The sequence below is a fragment of the Natator depressus genome, chromosome 5 (assembly GCF_965152275.1).
Source record: "Natator depressus isolate rNatDep1 chromosome 5, rNatDep2.hap1, whole genome shotgun sequence".
NCBI lineage: Eukaryota > Metazoa > Chordata > Testudines > Cheloniidae > Natator > Natator depressus.
The window spans coordinates 29,096,874-29,119,756 of NC_134238.1; the positions used below are offsets into that span (position 1 = coordinate 29,096,874).

A 22,883-nucleotide genomic window follows, 5' to 3' on the forward strand; every position below is an offset into this window, starting at 1 on the left:
CACCACGTGCCTGCTCGCTCCATGTGGCTACTGGCCCCTGAGCGGGGTGGGTCTGTGTCCCGCCCCAAGCCCCCCTGCGGCCAATGGGAAGCTGTGGGGGAGTGTCTGGGGGTAGCAGCACATGGAGACTCCCGGCCTGCCCATCCTAGGAGCCCTAGGTAAACGCTGCACCCCCCCACCACCACCCTCTCCTAGAGCCTGCATCCCCCCTTCAGCCCCCAAACTCCTTCCCAGAGCCTGCACCCCCTCCCTGCACCCCCTCTGGCCCCCAAACTTCCTCCCAGGGCCTGCACCCAAACTCTGTCCCAGAGCCTGAACCCCTCAGCCCCTCCTTCTAAACCCCCAGCCCAGAGCCTGCACCCCAAACTCCCTCCCAGAGCCCAACCTCTCACCCCTTCTGCACCCAAACACCCTCCCAGAGCCTGCACCCCTCCTGCACCCCAATCCCCTCCAGCCCAGGGCCTGCACCCCAGACCTCCTCCCCCCACCCAAACTCCCTCCCAGAGCCTTAGGTGGGGGGCGGGCTCTGGGCGTTCTGGGCATCACCAACATTTCTACAAACCTGCCGCCCCGTCTGTAGTACGTTCCATTCTTAATAAAAGGGTTATCTTGAAACCAGTCTTACTAGTCAGCAAGATACTAGTTCTCTTTTCGTAGGTTTAGTTAATTTCAGAAATTCCACCCTCCCCCCCCCCAAAAAAAAAAAAAAAAAAGCTCAGCAGGAAGTGTGTAAGAACTAATGGGCATCATCCCATGATTTGCTACTGTAACCGTGTCCAATCTTAGCCCTGGTCTACACTAGGACTTTAGGTCGAATTTAGCAGCATTAAATCGATGTAAACCTGCACCCGTCCACACGATGAAGCCCTTTATTTCGACTTAAAGGGCTCTTAAAATCGATTTCCTTACTCCACCCCTGACAAGCGGATTAGCGCTTAAATCGGCCTTGCCGGGTCGAATTTGGGGTACTGTGGACACAATTCGACGGTATTGGCCTCCGGGAGCTATCCCAGAGTGCTCCATTTCGACCGCTCTGGACAGCACTCTCAACTCAGATGCACTGGCCAGGTAGACAGGAAAAGAACCGCGAACTTTTGAATCTCATTTCCTGTTTGGCCAGCGTGGCAAGCTGCAGGTGACCATGCAGAGCTCATCAGCAGAGGTGACCATGATGGAGTCTCAGAATCGCAAAAGAGCTCCAGCATGGACCGAACGGGAGGTACGGGATCTGATCACTGTATGGGGAGAGGAATCCGTGCTATCAGAACTCCGTTCCAGTTTTCGAAATGCCAAAACCTTTGTCAAGATCTCCCAGGGCATGAAGGACAGAGGCCATAACAGGGACCCGAAGCAGTGCCGCGTGAAACTGAAGGAGCTGAGGCAAGCCTACCAGAAAACCAGAGAGGCGAACGGCCGCTCCGGGTCAGAGCCCCAAACATGCCGCTTCTATGATGAGCTGCATGCCATTTTAGGGGGTTCAGCCACCACTACCCCAGCCGTGTTGTTTGACTCCTTCAATGGAGATGGAGGCAATACGGAAGCAGGTTTTGGGGACGAAGAAGATAGCTCACAGCAAGCAAGCGGAGAAACCGGTTTTCCCGACAGCCAGGAACTGTTTCTCACCCTGGACCTGGAGCCAGTACCCCCCGAACCCACCCAAGGCTGCCTCCTGGACCCAGCAGGCGGAGAAGGGACCTCCGGTGAGTGTACCTTTTAAAATACTATACATGGTTTAAAAGCAAGCATGTGAAAGGATTACTTTGCCCTGGCATTCGCGGCTCTCCTGGATATACTCCCAAAACCTTTGCAAAAGGTTTCTGGGGAGGGCAGACTTATTGCGTCCTTCATGGTAGGACACTTTACCACTCCAGGCCAGTAACACGTACTCGGGAATCATTGTACAACAAAGCATTGCAATGTATGTTTGCTGGCGTTCAAGCAACATCCGTTCGTGTGTTATCCTCAGGAGAGTGAGATATAATCCATGGTCACCTGGTTGAAATAGGGTGCTTTTCTTCAGGGGACACTCAGAGGAGCCCATTCCTGCTGGGCTGTTTGCCTGCGGCTGAACAGAAATGTTCCCCGCTGTTAGCCATAGGGAGGGGGGAGGGTTGAGGGGGTAGCCACGCGGTGGGGGGAGGCAAAATGCGACCTTGTAACGACAGCACATGTGCTATGTATGTAATGTTAACAGCAAGGTTTACCCTGAAAGAGTGTAGCCAGTGTTTTATAAAATGTGTCTTTTTAAATACCGCTGTCCCTTTTCTTTTCTCCACCAGCTGCATGTGTTTCAATGATCACAGGATCTTCTCCTTCCCAGAGGCTAGTGAAGATTAGAAAGAAAAAAAAACGCACTCGAGATGAAATGTTCTCCGAGCTCATGCTGTCCTCCCACACTGACAGAGCACAGACGAATGCGTGGAGGCAAATAATGTCAGACTGCAGGAAAGCACAAAATGACCAGGAGGAGAGGTGGCGGGCTGAAGAGAGTAAGTGGCGGGCTGAAGAGAGGGCTGAAGCTCGAATGTGGCGACAGCGTGATGAGAGGAGGCAGGATTCAATGCTGAGGCTGCTGGAGGACCAAACCAGTATGCTCCAGTGTATGGTTGAGCTGCAGCAAAGGCAGCTGGAGCACAGACTGCCACTACAGCCCCTGTGTAACCAACCGCCCTCCTCCCCAAGTTCCATAGCCTCCACACCCAGACGCCCAAGAACGCGGTGGGGTGGCCACCGGCCAACCAGCCACTCCACCACAGAGGATTGCCCAAAAAACAGAAGGCTGGCATTCAATAAATTTTAAAGTTGTAAACTTTTAAAGTGCTGTGTGGCATTTTCCTTCCCTCCTCCACCACCCCTCCTGGGCTACCTTGGTAGTCATCCCCCTATTTGTGTGATGAATGAATAAAGAATGCATGAATGTGAAGCAACAATGACTTTATTGCCTCTGCAAGAGGTGATCAAAGGGAGGAGGGGAGGGTGGTTAGCTTACAAGGAAGTAGAGTGAACCAAGGGGCGGCGGGTTTCATCAAGGAGAAACAAACAGAACTTTCACACCGTAGCCTGGCCAGTCATGAAACTGGTTTTCAAAGCCTCTCTGATGCGTACCGCACCCTCCTGTGCTCTTCTAACCGCCCTGGTGTCTGGCTGCGCGTAACCAGCAGCCAGGCGATTTGCCTCAACCTCCCACCCCGCCATAAACGTCTCCCCCTTACTCTCACAGATATTGTGGAGCACACAGCAAGCAGTAATAACAGTGGGAATATTGGTTTCGCTGAGGTCTAAGCGAGTCAGTAAACTGCGCCAGCGCGCCTTTAAACGTCCAAATGCACATTCTACCACCATTCTGCACTTGCTCAGCCTGTAGTTGAACAGCTCCTGACTGCTGTCCAGGCTGCCTGTGTACGGCTTCATGAGCCATGGCATTAAGGGGTAGGCTGGGTCCCCAAGGATACATATAGGCATTTCAACATCACCAACGGTTATTTTCTGGTCTGGGAATAAAGTCCCTTCTTGAAGCTTTTGAAACAGACCAGAGTTCCTGAAGATGCGAGCGTCATGTACCTTTCCCGGCCATCCCACGTTGATGTTGGTGAAACGTCCCTTGTGATCCACCAGAGCTTGCAGCACTATTGAAAAGTACCCCTTGCGGTTTATGTACTCGCCGGCTTGGTGCTCCGGTGCCAAGATAGGGATATGGGTTCCGTCTATGGCCCCACCACAGTTAGGGAATCCCATTGCAGCAAAGCCATCCACTACGACCTGCACATTTCCCAAGGTCACTACCCTTGATATCAGCAGATCTTTGATTGCGTGGGCTACTTGCATCACAGCAGCCCCCACAGTAGATTTGCCCACTCCAAATTGATTCCCAACTGACCGGTAGCTGTCTGGCGTTGCAAGCTTCCACAGGGCTATCGCCACTCGCTTCTCAACTGTGAGGGCTGCTCTCATCTTGGTATTCATGCGCTTCAGGGCAGGGGAAAGCAAGTCACAAAGTTCCATGAAAGTGCCCTTACGCATGCAAAAGTTTCGCAGCCACTGGGAATCGTCCCAGACCTGCAACACTATGCGGTCCCACCAGTCTGTACTTGTTTCCCGAGCCCAGAATCGGCGTTCCACAGCATGAACCTGCCCCATTAGCACCATTATGCATGCATTGGCAGGGCCCATGCTTTCAGAGAAATCTGTGTCCATGTCCTGATCACTCACGTGACCGCGCTGACGTTGCCTCCTCGCCCGGTAGCGCTTTGCCAGGTTCTGGTGCTGCATATACTGCTGGATAATGCGTGTGGTGTTTAATGTGCTCCTAATTGCCAAAGTGAGCTGAGCGGACTCCATGCTTGCCTTCGTATGGCGTCCGCACAGAAAAAAGGCGCGGAATGATTGTCTGCCGTTGCTCTGACGGAGGGAGGGGCGACTGACGACACGGCTTACAGGGTTGGCTTCAGGAGGCTAAAATCCACAAAGGGGGTGGCTTTACATCAAGGAGTATTTCAGGCAGGACTTCACGGAGGGTTCCAATAAGAAATGGTGCACCTAAGTTATTGTTCTTATTGGAACAAGGAGGTTAGCCTGGCCTCTGATTGATACATGGCTAGATCTACCTCGCAGCACCTTCTCTGTGAGTGACTGCAGTGTGACCTAGAGGAATGAGTCCCCTAGACAGGGGAGGAGGCAAATGAGTACAAAAAAAATCTGGTCTATTTCTTGTTTTGATCCACTCCATCTATCTTTTACATCTTTGGCTGGCAGCAGACGGTGCAGAAGGACTGCAAGCCATCCACATCTCATGGCTGCTCGGCAGAAGATGGTACAGTACGACTGCTAGCCATCCTCATCTCTTGCCTGCCTGGCAGAAGATGGCACAGTACGATTGCTAGCCATCGTCATCTCTTGCCTGCCCGGCAGAAGATGGCACAATACGATTGCTAGCCATCGTCATCTCTTGCCTGCCCAGCAGAAGATGGTACAATACGACTGCTAGCAATCCGTATTGCCTGCCTGCTCACCATTAGACGGTTCAATACGACTGACTGCAGGACTAAAGAGAATGACCTGGTCAAGTCACCAAAAATTTAGTCCCTGCGCCCATGTCTGCCCAGGCGCTCCTGATCGACCTCACACAGGCGACCAGGAACACCTCGGACATGATGAGGACAGCTACCAGTCGTACTGTACCGTCTGCTGCCAGAAGGCAATGGGTTGCTGCTACTGTGTAGCAATGCCGTACTGCATCTGCCAGCACCCAGGAGACATACGGTGACGGTTAACTGAGCGGGCTCCATGCTTGCGGTGGTATGGCGTCCGCACAGGTAACTCAGGAAAAAAGGCGCGAAACAATTGTCTGCCCTTGCCTTCACGGAGGGAGGGAGGGAACGGGGGCTGGACAATATGTACCCAGAACCACCCGCGACAATGTTTTAGCCCAATCAGAGTGCTCCATTGTGACTGCTCTGGACAGCACTCTCAACTCAGATGCACGATTGTTTGCCGTTGCTCTGACGCAGGGAGGGGCGACTGACGACACGGCTTACAGGGTTGACTTCACGGAGGGTTCCAATAAGAAATGGTGCACCTAAGTTATTGTTCTTATTGGAACAAGGAGGTTAGCCTGGCCTCTGATTGATACATGGCTAGATCTACCTCGCTGCACCTTCTCTGTGAGTGACTGCAGTGTGACCTAGAGGAATGATTCCCCTAGACAGGGGAGGAGGCAAATGAGTACAAAAGAAATCTGGTCTATTTCTTGTTTTGATCCACTCCATCTATCTTTTACATCTTTGGCTGGCAGCAGAGGGTGCAGAAGGACATATTGCCTGCCTGCTCACCATAAGACGGTTCAATAGGACTGACTGCCGGACTAAAGAGAATGACCTGGTCAAGTCACTAAAAATTTAGTCCCTGCGCCCATGTCTGCCCAGGCGCTCCTGATCGACCTCACACAGGCGACCAGGAGTACCTCGGACATGACGAGGACGGCTACCAGTCGTATTGTACCGTCTGCTGCCACAAGGCAATGGGTTGCTGCTACTGTGTAGCAATGCCGTGCCGCGTCTGCCAGCACCCAGGAGACATACGGTGACGGTTACCTGAGCGGGCTCCATGCTTGCGGTGGTATGGCGTCCGCACAGGTAACTCAGGGAAAAAGGCGCGAAACAATTGTCTGCCCTTGCTTTCACGGAGGGAGGGAGGGAAGGGGGGGACTGACGATATGTACCCAGAACCACCCGCGACAATGTTTCAGCCCCATCAGGCATTGGGATCTCAACCCAGAATTCCAATGGGCAGCGGAGACTGCGGGAACTGTGGGATAGCTACCCACAGTGCAACGCTCCGGAAGTCGACTCTAGCCTCGGTACTGTGGAAGCACTCCGCCGAGTTAATGCACTTAATGCACTTCTGTGGGGACACACACACTCGAATATATAAAACCGATTTCTAAAAAACCGACTTCTATAAATTCGACCTTATTCCGTAGTGTAGACATACCCTTACTCCTCCTGTCTCTCTCACATTTGTTATGTTTAAATTCTGTATTGCAATCTCTTCCAGTTGGTTTCATGTACTTTATGCTGGATAATGACAGAAGAGGACTCCATGTAGCTATCATCAACTGTCTCTTTATTAAGCTCTAGCAGCTGCAACTAGCATTTCAGCCACGTGTGCACAGGCTGATGTCCTGATGCATCCTCCAAACTCTTCCCTCTTGTAACCTGGGCTCCTCCCTCCAAGTTCCATGCAGGCTGCTACAAGGGCAAGAAGCATCTCTTTGTTTTGGGAGGTGCCTAGCACGCGGCTGTGACTATGGTACAAATAATAACGAATTGAGGAGAGTTTATTCTTAGTTTTGTCAGTAAGTATTGCTGCTTTACTATATAAAACATCAGGGTCCCAGACCAACAGCTGTCTTCTCCAGATTGTTCCCAGAGCTGTACAGGAGTTCCCTCTGCTCTTGCTGACACAAATACTAATTCAGTGGGAGTGAGGGGTAAAGTGAAAATATCTGTTCAACAGATATAAATATGTTGTCTATAAGGAAGTGTGATTGCTAGCACATATGAGATTAATTGTATGTGCTTGGTCTTTTTAGTGGTACATACACAGGCTGTAACTTCAGTTGGTGTATGGATCCTTTATGGATTAAGAGCGGGGTGAGCCTGTGAGCAAGTACAATATGCCATCTGATGTACATAGACCATGTAAGCAGCTAAAAGACCATAAGGCCTAATTCTGATCAGAGAGGAGAAAGGACATTCAAGAACGGGGTTCTATTTGTGGTTCAACCACAGACTTCCTGTGTCACCTTGGGCTAGTTGTTTAATCTAACCTATGCCTGTCTCCCACCTATAAACTGGGAATAGCACTACCCTAGTTCACAGCAATGTTATGAGGATAAAATACATTGATGACTGTGAGGCACTCAGATACAGCATACAGATGAGCACTATATAAATACCTGAGTAGATCTCTCACTACTTCTGTAAGTATGTGTGACTCCCTTGATTTCACTGAAGTTGCATCTGATTTTCAGTGGTTTAGTGGATAACAGTCAGGCCCCGTATGTTTGCATCCGTGATTTTGGACGACAGCAGAATTTTCAGCCCCCCAGAATCATAACAGCTACCTTTCCCCAGATTTAGGGCATGAAGTTAAGTGGATCTTCCGTCACCAGTCCAGGTGTGAGCAGGATTCCCTTTCTCAAGGCTTGTGGACAAAACTGTACAAGCATGATTCTATGGCTGCACATGGGGAGTTTTTGGACCATTTGAATTAGGGTAATGCTGCCTACAGAAGGACAGATTAAAATAACCATATTTCATAACCACTGTTTGGTTCAACTAGGGAGTCTCTGCTCACTAGCTACCCAATCCTTAAGCAAGGTGCATGTTAGCGAGACATTTTCCAGCCTTACCACTTACCTATTCTTCTTGTCAACCTTGCCATGCTGTTTATTTCTGCTGCTTCTGAAGTCTGAGGCTACTGTTTGTTTCCTCCCCCTTTTGCTCTCTTGTGCTGTTTCTCATTCAACCATTATATTCTGATTTAAATGACTGTGTGCTAACTTCAAACTGATTAATGTGAAGGGGGTCAGCACTTATAGCCAGTGGTTCAACCTCCCGTCAAACCCTATTGTTTAATAAAGTAGATTTGTTTTCTTTGATACAGAAACTATAGTCATCAAGCAACTGGGGTGGGGGGATGAGATAAAAAGGCTTTTCAGCTTCGTACATTGATTGCAAAGGAAAATAACTGAAGTTGATTACCCTGTTTATCGTTGACCCAACATGTTGGTTCCCATGGCAACTGATACTGAGGTAGATGATATTACTAGTAGCCTGAAGCAGGTCAACATTTAACTTCTGTATTGGCTGTATTAAATGTTTTAATGACACTTGGTGAGATGGAGAGAAAAATGCAAGCTCCAGAAAGAAAGAGATTAGTTTAGTGCTATTCAAAATTTACCTGGACTATGAATTTAAGTAACACTACTGATATAATTAAGAAAAACATTACTGAATTTAGCTTTGTATTATTGTCCTCTCTGGTTTTGATCTTGTCTCAACCCAGAAGCTAAGCAGGGTGCATCCTGGGCAGTACTTGGATCAGAAATCGCTATGGAAAACCTACGTGCGATAGGGATCCAGTTTATGGCACTCCTTACTCAGTTATGGTGTTGTAGGAGCATTGTGGTTCTTGATGTGCTGTCTGTCAACTAGGGACCTTGATAGGCAAAAACAAAGTCCTAATGTCTTGTGGTCATTAAATAGTCAATGCTATGTTTTGCAGTAGGAGGGTGTTAGCCTGCATGTCCTGCCCAAATTTTTCTTTGGGAAACTGCAGTCATTCTGCTGAATATTCTCCCTAATACTTTAAATGGCTAAGACATGCTCCATTTTGATGTTGTGTATTGTTGCTGCACACTGTCAAAAATTTGCAACCAAAGGGGCTGCCCTTCAGTAGTGGGTGAAATGATTTTTTTTTAATATACACTTTGCAAAGTACTTAAGGGTCCTTAGGAATGAGAGAGCCACCGAGTCATCATTTGTTAGGATGGAAGTCTGTTTCCAGAACTGAGGTATGTGCAAATTTGCCCCCTGCCCCAATATTCATGGGAGTTCACATATCAGTAGAAAAATAGGCCACATGCTGTTGGATGACAGAGGTGTAATGGCAAAGATGTACATTTTACATATTTCTGGCAGCCACTTGTAGACATTACTGTTTGCCCTGTTATAGTTTTCAGTTTTGATGTGTTTTCGTCTTCTCAGTATTCTGCAGAAGGAGCAGCTGCACCATAACGTTGTTCCTTCTAGGGCCAACGGATGTTGTACTCCACAGGGGCACTCAGCCTGTCGTATTGTATTGGACTGTATGAGGTACTCCCCTCTGCCTACGTCCTGCTGTTCACACATACTCCAGTTCTTTACAATGTATATACAGCAAGGTGTTTATCTCTCATGTGGGTACTGAGGACTCAAGCTTTTGGTATCAGCTTCCCGCTTAACTACCTCACAGCTCTATGCCACCCTGGGATTCTTCTTTGGCAAACTGTTAAACAGGCTTTCCAGCCTTTCTGTGCCATTTGAACAAAAACAGCTTGAAGGGGGAGAGGGAAGGGAGGAAGGAGAAATCTGGTTCACTGTGTGACACTGGGCTAGTCACTTAATCTGTCTCCATTTCCCAATATTTTAAATGGGGTAAAAATATTTAACCATCTAACTCCTCACATTGTCCAGGAGGTAACTATTTAAAATGTCCCTTATTTATCTGATAGATTGAAATGGCTCTAATTCAGAAATATTTAGAAATACTTCTCCTTAATATTGCTTAGGAGGACAAAATTATTCCCTACTGAAAGGGAAGCATTCAAGTTATCATCTGAAAATGTACACAATATTTACAACATTGCAGCTGTAGCTGTCTTCAGCAACTCAGATCTGTCAAGTGGAAATATTTTTTTTAAATGAAATCTCATTTGTGTTTTCAAGTGCTATTGAACAAGTGTGCAGAAGACTGCAGACTTTATGGCAGATTTCCTATCTATAGTTTTCAGATTGGCTGCTGAGAAGCTGCTTCTGATAGAGAACTAGGACAAATAAAATAAAGAGGTTATTTCCATTTTCTTTCAGTATTTGTGCCTTGAAGTTTTGGGGTGGGTAAATTAGTTTGGGATTTTCAGAGTTCAGTATTGAGAGCGAACAGCAGCACTCAGAACAACCTTTTAAAATAGGATTTTTATTTAATTAAACAATATACTACCAACAAATCCTTATCTCTGCAACTTTAAATTGTCACACTCTCTGTGTGTGTGCTCCCACTGAAAGCTGATTTGTTCAATTTTCTGCTGTAGGCTACAAATCTGGAACAAACAAGCTCTGACTAATCACAAGGAAGCTGAAGGGCACAAGTCAGATTAGGTTCTGTAACATCAACTATGTCTGAGTTAGAGCTAAACAGAGAAGGTTGGCAAGATCTGAAAGTTGGTAGGCTACCCATGTTTTCCCAGAGCAACGTACACAAAGATCATTCAAAGAAAAGGTTGCGTGCTGCAAAGCATTCTGGGTCAAAAACACTGATGCCAACCCCTCTGAGGGGCAATGTTCTAGCAGAATGGGGTAGGAGCAGAAAACTAGAAAGTGCAGGGTTGAACAACATAGGTAAACATAGGTTTCCTCCACACAGAGGGCATGGGAGAAGTAAGCTTATCTATCCTGTCTTCTTTACAGCATATGGCAGATATAGGTGGAGCCAGCAAGAGGAAAATCAAGGCAAAAGAGCAAAAAAAGGGACCAAATACTATTACTTAGTAGACAGGACTGTTTTTCTCTGTGTTAGGCAAACCTTTTTTCTTACTACTTTGTTTTTTCAATTCCTCTGTTCGGCATGGTAGCTGCCAAAATCAGAGCTAGTAGCAGTACCAGGCTGCCGGGTCTGCACTAGATACTGTTTGCAGATGTGGCTTGTGTAGCTACAGCCTATACTAGGTCTGGGTTTAGCCGGTCTTACCAAACAAACAGAAAACAAAAGCTATTCCTACAGTCAGATAAAATGAACTAGATTCACAATAACTTTAAATACAGTGTGGGTGCAATCTTGGCCCCGTGGAAGTTCATGGAAAACCTTCTGTTGAAGTAAAAGGTGTAGGATTTGACCCTTTATTTTTAAAATTCTCTTCCTTGAGATCTCCTTCCTTGTCTACAACCCACTGAGGACATTACTACTGCCACCATGTTTTATGCTTCATTGTATCTGGATCTTCTGCCATATAAGATCTCTCTATCTCTCTCTGACACAAAGTTTATTAAGAACCTTGATTGTGGCGGTTTACAACATGGCTTCTCAGATAGTTCCCCAGGAGGTGTCATTTCCAAACAGCTTCCTGGGGAAACTGTATGCTACCTAAAAGTGTCTGCTAGCCAGAGGTGAAAGTAAGTTGGTCTAGTCCGGTACAGCGTACTGGCAAGAGCCAGTATGCCATGCCGGACCAGATGGGCTTCCCCAGGCTGGCGATTTAAAGGGCCCGGGGCTCCCTGCAGCAGCCGGAACCCCAGGCCCTTTAAATTGCCTCCCGAGCCCTGCTTCCAGAGCCCTGGGGTAGTGGCGGCAGGGCTCCGTTGGCGATTTAAAGGGCCAGGAGTTCTGCTGCGGTAGTGGCGGCCGGAGCCCCAGGCCGTTTAAAACGCCCCTGAGCCCTGGGGCTCCCAGGCGCCTCTGCAGCTGGTAGCTCTGAGAGTGATATAAAGGTCCCTGGGGCTCCCAGCCACGGCCGGAGCCCTGGGGCCTTTAAATTTTGATTTAAAGGGCCTGCGTATTTAAAGGCCACGCCTCTTCTGGTTGAGGCCACACCCCCTGCTCAGGATTCCGGCGTACTGGTAAATCCTTTAAGTTAAATCCCTGCTGCTAGCACTTCCATTTTATTAGTCACCACTTTGTCTTTGATTCTGCACTCATGAGATCTAACAGCAGTCACACTTTTTTTTTTTTGCAATTAATAAGAGACACAATTTCCTTTTAGAGGTATGATGTTTTAAAGGACCTGATCCAAAGCCCAGTGACATCAGTGGGAGTCTTCCCTTTCAGTTCAGTGGGCTTTGAATAAGGCCGTAAGTGGCAAAGGAGAGCTTGTTATGTGAAATAAAAAATTTCCCTCCCCTCTGAGGATAAAGTATGAATAGCCTCTGCAGGCCAAGGGATCGGCACAAATTATATGGCCCCGGGGTTTAGTCAAACCAGATTGAGGGTAATTTAAATCTGTTTTATAAATGAATTGAGATATTTACCATTGAGGATGTTTACGTGGCCCTTCAGATTTCATCTGTGTGCAAACCATCTGTGTTTCTCAATTGCAGGCTATTCAGAAATTCAGCTTTATACTGTCACTGAACAATTAATTTCCAAATCATTCTGAACTTCCCTTGCATGGCATTACTAGAGCTGTTTGGGGCTTACATTATCTGCTTCCCCAGGAGAAATGCATTTGGCAACAGCTGATTTTTCTCAGCTTCACAACATTTTAATAATGCATCCCATCCTTCACCCTTGTGCCATTAGCTTCACTGCAGGAGTTAGTCCATCCCTTCTGGACCCATTAAGTTGTTTTATTGCTTATTTGTTCTTTCATAGTTTTAAAATAAAATCCTCTTCTCCGTCTAGACTGTCTGTTTTTTGCACCATTTTCCAGACAAATCCAGTTCATGAGCTTGAAGAATCTTTGTTACTCTTGAAAAATTAAACATTATCTATCTGGAAAGATCATTCTAATAGCCTTTTAGTTATTACAAGCTTTTATGTTTAAATTGTCATGAGGAACTGCAATTTTAAAGAAACATATTGACGTGAATGTTTACTAAATATGTCTTTTTAAATATAAAGTAGTTCTACAATATAACTCTCCCTGAATAAAAGATCCAGAATATCCTTGAAGGAATGGAATATTTTAAGAGGCTATAGCACAAACTGACTAACTGATAGCAAAGAAAATGGAAATTAAAGTCCAATTTTGTTTCACAATCTGGAAAAAAAAATCCAAAGGATAAGAAGCATTTGTCCCAAGAGTAAGAGAAATATATTAGCAACTGAAGTTTTCAATTAACTCACATTGCTGAGCCTACTTGGATGAAAAATGAGTGTTTTAAGTTGCAAGCTCTGAACTTATTCTTGATTTATTAAATTAAAATTGAATGGATTTTCACATTCTGTTCCATAGGGCCCCACTCTGTCAGATGTTGGTTTGCAGTTAAGAAGACAATCACTAGCAGAAGGCTTAAATTGCCCATGCTAATTAAAATCTTTACATTGCATTTCACAATGGATTTCTGATGAGAATTCTTCTCTTGAACTTGGACAGCTGGAGCAAGCAAAATGAGCAAAGCTTTGCATTAAGTCTGTTTCCCTGTTCTGTGGATGAAAGAGGGGACGTAGCGGCAGTACAAACTTCCCAATTCCATCACTATGCTGTAAACTTGGCCTGGAGGGAGCACTTCTACAGACAAGAATTTTATTCTCTGGGCCTCATTCCCTCCTGTTTTGAATCATGTGAAGGCAATAAGGTGGACATTTTTAACAGAGAACATTTAACCATTGGAACAACTTACCAAGGGATGTGGGGAATTCTCCATCATCTGAAGTGTTTAAACCAAGATTGGAAAAGATGTGAGGCCTGATTCTCAGTTATGTCAAGGCCTCTTGCTTTTTACACTGCTAGAGTGTCATCCTTAAAGTGAATGTGTTATACCGCCACTGTGCCGTAAAGTATAGCACAAATGAGAATCATCCGGGCTTCCTGTAGTTCATCTAGAAGTTTATGAGCTTGATACAGGAATTATTGGGTGAAATTCTATGTTCTGTAATAACCAAGAGGTCGGATTAGATAATCATAATGGTTCCTTCTGGCCTAAAATTCATGAAATTCTGAACTAATTAGACCTATGCAAAGTGGGTGTAAAATGCTAACATGCACTCATTGCACAGCTGTGAAGGACTGAACAAGGTGCAAGACTGTGGAGAATAAGAACAGCCATACTGGGTCAGACCAGTGGTCCATCTAGCCCAGTACCCTGTCTTCCAACAGTGGCCAATGCCAGGTGCTTCAGAGGGAATGAACACAACAGGCAATCATCAAGTGATCCATCCACTCTGGCTCATTCCCAGTTTCTGACAAACAGAGGCTAGGGAGCCTTCAGAGTATGGTTTTGCATCCCTGCCCATTCTGACTAATAGTCATCGATGAACCTATCCTCCATGAACTTACCTAGTTCTTTTTTGGCCTTCACAACATCCTCTGGCAAAGAGTTCCACAGGTTGACTGTGTGTTGTGTGGAGAAATACTTCCTTTTGTTTGTTTTTAAAGCTGTTTCTTATTAGTTTCATTGAGTGACCCTTCGTTCTTATGTTATGAAAAGGAGTAAATAATACTTACTTTCTCCACACCAGTCATGATTTTATAGACCTCAATCATATCCCCCTCTTAGTTGTCTCTTTTCCAAGCTGAAAAGTCCCAGTCTTATTAATCTCACCTCATATGGCAGCTGTTCCATACCCCAATAATTTTTGTTTCCCTTTTCTGAACCTTTTCCAATTCCAGTATATCTTTTTTGAGATGGGGCAACCTGATTTGGGTGTACCATGGATTCATGAGAGGCAATATGATATTTTCTGCTGTATTATCTATCCCTTTCTTAATGGTTCCAACATTCTGTTCACTTTGACAGCCGCTGCACATTGAGTGGATGTTTTCAGAGAATTATACACAATGACTCCAAGATCTTTCTTGAGTGGTAACAGCAAATTTAGTCCCCTTCATCTGATATGTTCCATTGGGATTATGTTTTCTAATTGAATCAGGCATAGAAAGACTAACTGGACTTGTAGCATTGTAGAAACTTTTGCAGTCTTGCTATTCTCAGTAATTTAAAACTTAGTGCCAGGAAAGCATTGCTTTTGATAGTTTTTCTAGGTGTGTCAGAGCCTGATCCCAAGCTAATGTAAACCAGAATGGCTTCGTTGGAGCTAGGCCACCAGCTGAGGATAGTCCTTAAATTTTATTATTTCTTTCCTATTTCTGTAAAACTGGGGGCGGGGGGAGGAGAAGGGGGAGAGGAACCTCCACTGTTCATGTTTAAACAACAGTGAATTAGCTATTTGAAAGTTATCGGAGCCAGTTGCTGGCTAGTACATGCAGAGAACTGAATTCTGGCTTCAGAGGAGCCTGCAAAAGGCAAAGGTAACTCTGCTGGTGTAATGGAATACAGACTTGGAGCACTCTTCCTCTGCAGTGGTGCCATAGAACAACTGGTCAGGGTCACTGTTAGCACAAATGGGCCAAAAACTTTTAAAGAACATGAGGCAACAGTTCCAAATGCATAGTTCCATAGCCCAGTACCAGAGCTTGAGTCATCCACTCTCACAGCATGCCTTTAATTAACTCCTATCTGAAACATTTTTGAATGTTTAATTAGATGGAATAGTGGCATTTTGCTCATCAATTCTTCCAAGGAAGAAAACACGCATACAGACAGCTTAGAGCAAGCTGGGAAAGTATTATAGCTGATGATGATTGAAAAGTCCTGTTCTTTTTTGCTGAGCCGATATATCTCTTTTAACATGAATGGGCATTTCACAAACACAGGACATAATAAGTCCTAAACAAAGTAAATGGCTTATCTTCTATATTAATAGGCATTTCAAAGCTCCTTTATCTATCTTCTAATAAGGCCTTAACTAGAAAACAGGATCTGTATACCCAGGAGGACACCCCAGGGAAGATGGTACTAAGGATGTGTGGAGGAGTTTGGATCCAATACACCAACCTAAACCTTAATCTAAAACTCAACCAAACCCATCCTATGATTAATATTTAAGTGACAACAAGGTGTTCAGCCATGTATAAGCAAAAAAGTAAGACCATTCCTGCTGCAAAGAATGTCACCTAATAGACAAACTCAGGAAACAGCATGCTAGGAAGCCAGAAGAAGGAATAAATTAGAGGATTTTCAAAATGTTTTGTTTGGGGCACTTTTTCTTTGCTCCACAGGGACTTGAGGGCCTGAACTAGCTCCCTTTGAGTCTAAGAGATGGATAAGAACAGCCATACTGGGTCCGACCAATGGTCCATCTAGCCAAGTATCCTGTCTTCCAGCAGTGGCCAATGCCAGATGCTTCAGAGGGAATGAACAGAACAGGGCAATTATCAAGTGAGCCATCCCCTGTTATCCACTTCCAGATTCTGGCAATCAGAGGCTAGGTACACCCAGAGCATGGGGTTGCACCCTTGACCATCCTTGACCATCTGGGGGCAGGGCCGTCTTAACTGGCCCTCTTTGTGGCACAGGAAGCATCTCCAGTGCCTTCCTTTGGCCACCTCAGGGCTAGCATGGGCCCTGTGAGTCCTATAGGGCACTCCCTCCTCCTGTGCCCAAGCACCCCACAGGCCCAACATATTTGGAGCTCCACTGATGACTTCACAAGGAGCACTCTGGCAGTTTCCCACTTCCCCGGGTGGAGCCTCTTTGCTCCATTCTGGTAGGGGCACTCCTGTTTATAGTGTCCCAGTCGCCCACAGGCGAAACAGTCTTTAGGCCCTGGCACCGGCCTCCAGCCCCAGGTGCCTGGCCTCCGATGAGGTCCATGTGCCCTCCCCTGCAGCAGCTGAAGCAGTTCCCCTTGCTGCTCGGCGAGCCGGGCCACACAGGCTCTCCAATAATAGTCCATCTCTGGTTTCCACCATGGATCTCTCAAGTCTTTCTGTGCGGCATAATTTGCCCAGTTCTTGCTTTTCTTCCCCTTGTAGAATGGGGGACCGCGTGTGCCCGCATTCTTCACCACATGTAGCGGAGCAACGACTCACCGGCATGGCACCTTCTGCTGGTCATCCTGGGAATTAGCTCTTCCAGCCCAGATTGTCCTCTGCAGGCCAGTGTCTCGCCTGCCACTGGCCCCCCTGTCCCTCCTGGACCCCAGTGCCCCTTTCCCTCAGGGTTCTGCCCCAGCAGTACCCCCACTCTGGGTCTCCCTTCCCAGGGGAAACCCCAACCCTCTAAACCTACCTTGCCTCAGTAGCTACTGCCAGTTATCATCTAGCCCCCACTCACTGGGGCAGACTTCAGTCTGCTATGGCCACTCATCACAGGCAAGGGGGTAGGACCAGCTGCCTCTGCCTAACCCCGGGCTGCACCTCTGCGACCTCAGTACCTGTGTAGGCCTTCACCAAGGCCTGCAGCCTGAGGGTTTACCAGGCAGGAGCTCCTCAGCTCCCCTTGCCCTATACCCAGCCTTGCTCCACTCAAGCACTTCAGATCCCAGGCAGCCAGCCCTTCTCTCTCCAGGGCTGGAGAGAGACTCCTCCCAGTTTCTGGCCCACAGCCCTCTTATAAGGGCCAGCTGTGGCCTGATTGGGGCATGGCCCCAGCTGTGGCTGCTTCCCCCAATCAGCCTCGCTGTTCCCAGCCGCAGCCCCCTCCAGGGCTGCTTTAACCCCTCCAGGGCCGGAGTGGGGTGACCACCCCGCTACACCCCCCCAGTCATCTCTTTTCCAAGATGAACAGTCCCAGTCTTTTTAATCCCTCTTCATATGGAAGCTGTTCCATACCCTTAATCCTTTTTGTTGCCCTTCTCTGTACCTTTTTCCAATTCTAATATTTTTTTTGAGATGGGAAAACCAGAACAGCATGCAATAGTCCAGGTGTGGGTGTACCATGAATTATATAGTGGCATTATGATATTTTCTGCCCTCTTAGCTATATTTCCTAATGGGTCCTAACATTCTGTTCACTTTTTTGACTGCTCGCTGCACATTGAGTGGATGTTTTCAGAGAACTATCCACAGTGACTCCAAGATCTCTTTCTTGAATGGAAATAGCTAATTTAAACCCCATCGTTTTGTATGTATAGTTGGGATTATGTTTTCCAATGTGCACTACTTTGCATTTATCAACATTAGGCAATAAAATGGCCAATGAAATTCAGTCACCCAGTTTTGTGAGATCCCTTTGTGACTCTTTGCAGTCTGCTTTGGATCGAGCCCTGATTGTGGGGACAGTAGTGGTTTAGGCCCTGATTCAGAACAGTGCTTAAGCATCTGTCCATCTGTAAGAGCATGAGAAGTACCACTGCAATCCCTGAACTTCTGAACACAAGGGGACTAGTCATTTGCTTACAGTTTAGGAAACATAACTTCAGGGATTTTTTTTCTTTTTTTTTTTTTTTTAAAGACCAGAATGAACATTATGTTCTCTGGGGCCTTGGTGAATCCGAATAAGCAGGGCAACTCCAGGCATGAGGGTGTTGTAGAAAAAGGCATGGAAAAGCAAATGGAGCATTCAGGCTGACATCCTTGGTAGAACAGACAGGGTGTAGGGTGATCAGAGATGTAGGTAACAGTAAACTTCTAAAGCTAAAACACATTTAAAGATAAAACACACACTCCTGAGGTCCCTTCCAACCCTGATAGTCTATGATTTCCAGTTCAATTTTTCAACCAAAGAGCTTCAGATAAACATATGAACTTGGTGTGGAGGAAGCAGTCCAAACCACAACATTAGGACTTTTTATGAACCACATTTCACTGGATTTTGTGAATGTGAAGTTGATTACGGATTTTGTTATCAGTAAAGCCATTTATGTAGCTTGAAAATGACAGTCCAAAGTTTAAAGAATGTCTATTTTAAAGAAAGAAAAATTGCTCACCAGTAGAATATGTTGGAGTAGGAAGCAGAGCATGAAACAGCTGCAACACCTCCACCCTGGCCTTCAATGATGTGATCGTTTTAATGTAGGATGCGGGAACAAGACTTTCTTTCATGTTGACAAAAATGGTGACTACTCAGTGGGTTGCTCTTTGCTAGGGAGCCAAAGGGCAAATATGTCTGTAGTTGTTTGGCTTTTGGAAGGTCCATTGCTTAACCGTGGTACAGTGGTGTCATGTGTGCCAGGTGCAGAGGGCAAAAAGGCACCCCCTGTTCCTACCCCATTCATTTGTTTGGTACATCCCTCTGGAAGTGGAAATGTTCAGTGAAACATTGGCACTTAAGTACTATGGGCGACTCTGGCAGTGAAGTTTAATCATTAAAAAGTAAAGAAACCTTGTGTAACAGGGTGTGCCTACCCTTTAACACAGGTCTACAGGCTAGGACAACCCTGTTCCTCTAGCAAGAACTACTGCAATTGGTGTCAGGAGGGATGCCTGGGAGTTTGAGGCTGACACAGCCAAGTATAGTGGGAAAGGGTCAGGGATATAAACAGTTCACTTTCTTCAGTACGAGGGAGTACTGAATGGAGGAAGAGTGGGGGGGTGTTCTCATGAGGAGACTAGAGGAAGACACCATGGAAAGAGCAAGGCACATCTCCTCGGTCAAAGGCCTGAGATAGGCTTTGGAGGAAGCCTGGGGAGAGGCAGTCACAGAGCTTGCTAACATATCAAGGGGAGGGGTATTGTCTACCCAACAGCCAGACAAAGATTAGTCCTGGGAAGGAAGCTGTGGAGATTGTTAGGGTATGTGTTGTGTTTTATATTACTTTAGATAGGAAGTAAGAGTTTGAAATCTAAGGACTCTGTGAGGGCCAGTGGGGTTGCTAAGAGTCACCCCAAAATGTTCATTTGAAAGTCAGTGTTTGGAATCAGGTTGGAGGGGTGAGTGTGGACACTAGCCAGCTGAGGTGGTTTGGTCCAGGCTTGCTGAAGTCGCCACAAAAGGTGTCTCAAGACTCCAGAGACATGTCTGTCAGGCATGAAAGATGTCAGGGCTGCCAAGAGAGTTCCAGTGAGATCAGATTGGGAGAACATTAGGCCCTCTGTTCATGAAAGGGAAGCCTGAACTGGGATATGAGAAATATAAATCTGTTTTGATTTGATTTGGTGTTTTTGTGTGTGTCCTTTTTAACAGTTTAGTGAAAGATAAAACTAATACCCCAGTTAGATTCCCTTATTAAATAGCATACCACTATCTAGTAACTGGGTAGGAGCACTCCACCTCACCGATAGATCTGATGCAGTAAGAGGAGCAACTGGAAGAGATGCTGTGACAGGAGGGCAAGGTGATCTGGAAGTTCCTTCACCATGGTCTCCAGTGTTCAGGCTTAGTCCTGGGGTTTCACAAGCAGCTGTGACATCCTCAAAAAGGAGGGTAAGTGGGTTGCAGCCAGTACCAGTGTTCTGTAAGGCCCTCCTGGTGTAACCTCACTAGATAGGTCAGGGGAAAGTAAGTCCCCTCAAGTTACAAGTCTCACCCTTTCCCACAGCCAGGGAACTATGCCCAGCCTGTTCCTCTGGGTAATGCCAGGGACAGTGAGAGACAGGTTGCTTCTCATCCTGCCGAGATAACTTAGAGCAGGGATCTCAAACTCAAATCACCACGAGGGCCACGAGGATGAGTACATTGGCCCGAGCTTGACTTCCAGTGGGTGCAGCGCACCCACTAATTTTTCCCCATGGGTGCTCCAGCCCCGGAGCACCCACTGAGTCAGCACCTATGGCGGGCTGCAGGAAATAACTCCACAGGCCGCATGTGGCCCCTGGGCCACGTGTTTGAGACCCCTGACTTAGAGTGAGGTAGGGTCCCATTTTATAATACCCCAGTGCTAAACCCTGTTACGCTAGCTCACACATCAGGGGATTTCCCATTTCTGGGGCCGGGGTCTTTGTAGTGAAGGAGCAAAGGGCGGAGTGCCCCAAGATAAGATTTCCGAGTGAAAAGTTTGGTGGTAGCAGCAAGTATCTGAGACTAGATTGTAAGAAACCTGGGGTCATGACAGAAACAAAGAAATGGTAGTAGGGTCAAAGGAAGTAGTCCTAGAGAAAATGAAATAGGAAGAGCTTGATGTTGGACCTGTTGTATGCTCTATTATTTAAGTCCCAAGGCTTGAACTCTCAGGAGAGGCTAACAGGTTCATTCACTTAGACTCTTGAGGGACAGACCCAGAGAGAGAGAGACTGGGTGAAGGTTTGGGCTTTTGTTAATTTGAACCTTTGATACCGTGCAAGTGCTGGAGTGTTGGTTTAGCTGGAGGACTATACCATCTTGCCAGAGACGAAAACTGAGGTAATAGCCATAGTGTCTGTCTCTGTCTCTCTCTGACCAGCTCAGACCTCCACACACCTTGTCTTGTTAACTCTGTGTGTGTGCGTGCGTATACACACACTTTCTTCTGGCACTGTTAATAAGAAATTAAAAATATAGAAATTCAAAGAAATAATGACTTGGTGGCGCTGGTTACATTTTTTTCCCAAGAAGTTATTGGACCTGATTCTTCTTTTACCAGTTTTTCAACAGATTTCACTGGAATTATTCCTGGCTTACTTTAATGTTGAGCATTGAGATCAGAATTGGGCCTATTGTGCTGAATTATGTATGTCCCTCAATTTTGATATTCTCCAGAAAGAAATGCTCCCATAGCAACTGTTACATATGTTTCTATGCTAGCGGGACTGTCTCAGATGCAGATCATCTTGATAAAGTGCACCTAATATAAGAGGTGTATATGACGGTAGATGTTTTTTTATTTTGTGCAATGTTTTGAGATGAAATCTCTGCCTTTAGAAACACACACAAAATTTCCGTTTCTCTGACAGATTGATTTGTTCTTTATCAATTCTGATGTCTCTCTCCCTGCTGCAATGCAGAGAAAAAGAGCAATTAATAATAAAACAAATTAAAAAAAAAACACCAAAAGTGATTGCAACCAAAAGGATGAGATTTTAGAACAAGGGAAAGAGACAGTTTGCTCTGGGCTGCTGTAATGAGAGATTCATCTTTCTTACCTATCAGTTTGTTGCTACAGTAAGGGTTGGCGAGGTGACTCATTCTGGCAGATTTTGAATAATGGCTTACATGCTCCAGATATCGATGGCAGTCAGTCTTTTAAACTCTACCTACCTGCTGGGTGAAGGAGACTTCCTAGAAATCACATGTTGCAGACACAGACGGCAACAACATTTGTTCATACAACCATTCAAGCTGCATTGGTGGCCCTACTGAAGTCAATGGCAAAACTTCCATCAGCTTCAGTGAGGCCAGAATTTCACCCTCCATTTGTATTGAATCACTTGAATGAAAAAAGTCTCAGCATGTACTCTGTGTAAGAATAATGTAAATTGCCTCAAGAAAGCTGGTGCAGAAAACCCATTTGGGGGCAGGTTGCAAGAGGGATTACTGGACCTGTGCTAATGTGGCTAAATCACTTGATCAAGGTCCCAAAGCAAATCAATAATGGAGCTGGGAACAGAACTCAGGAGTCCTGACTCCCATTCCCTTACTATAAAGACAATTTCCACAGTTATAAAGGAAACTGAGTATGTGTGTGAGAGATCACATTCATTACCTAGATTGAAGGGATGATGTGAGGATGTATAGGCACAGAACTTGGAAGCTAAGTGTAATAAGCTAATATAATATCTAGCTCTTACATAGTGTTTAATTAATAGATCTCAAAGCATTTTACAAATCAGGTAAGTGTCGTTTTCCCCATTTCTCAGGTGGAGAAACTGAGGCACACAAGTACCGTCATTGCGAAGGTTGTGCAGCAGGCCAAGGGCAAGACAGTAGAATAGCTGGTAATGTTTTCCAGGCTACAACTCTGTCACAGAACTGTCTCTTTTTTAATCTGGATTTACCCAGAGTTAACAGCCTGGATTTTACTGCTATGGAGACTCTTTTCTCAATGAATGTAATAACTGGGTTCTGCAGAGACAGAAATTGCCCAGAGATTTCTTAAACATGCTGTCAGTATCTCCTGTGCCTGTCACATTCTTTCTCTAGTCCATATGTACTGGATCAAGAGAAGAAATGTTTTCCACCCACTATCACCTGCCTAACCACATACAAGTGTTTAATCTTGCGTTTATATTGATTTATCATGGCTATCTTCAAGAATCCCCTTGAGCATCATTA

General features: G+C 46.0%; 1 protein-coding gene across 1 annotated transcript; it reads left to right on the forward strand.

Annotated features, from left to right (window-relative positions):
• Positions 1–684: 684 nt before the first annotated feature.
• LOC141987928 (uncharacterized) lies at positions 685–22,543 on the forward strand. The gene is made up of 4 exons (XM_074953760.1): positions 685–1,700; positions 2,280–2,718; positions 19,931–20,120; positions 22,469–22,543. The coding sequence occupies exons 1-4, from the start codon at positions 1,142–1,144 to the stop codon at positions 22,541–22,543; spliced, it is 1,263 nt and encodes a 420-aa protein (XP_074809861.1). The 5' UTR covers positions 685–1,141.
• Positions 22,544–22,883: the final 340 nt, after the last annotated feature.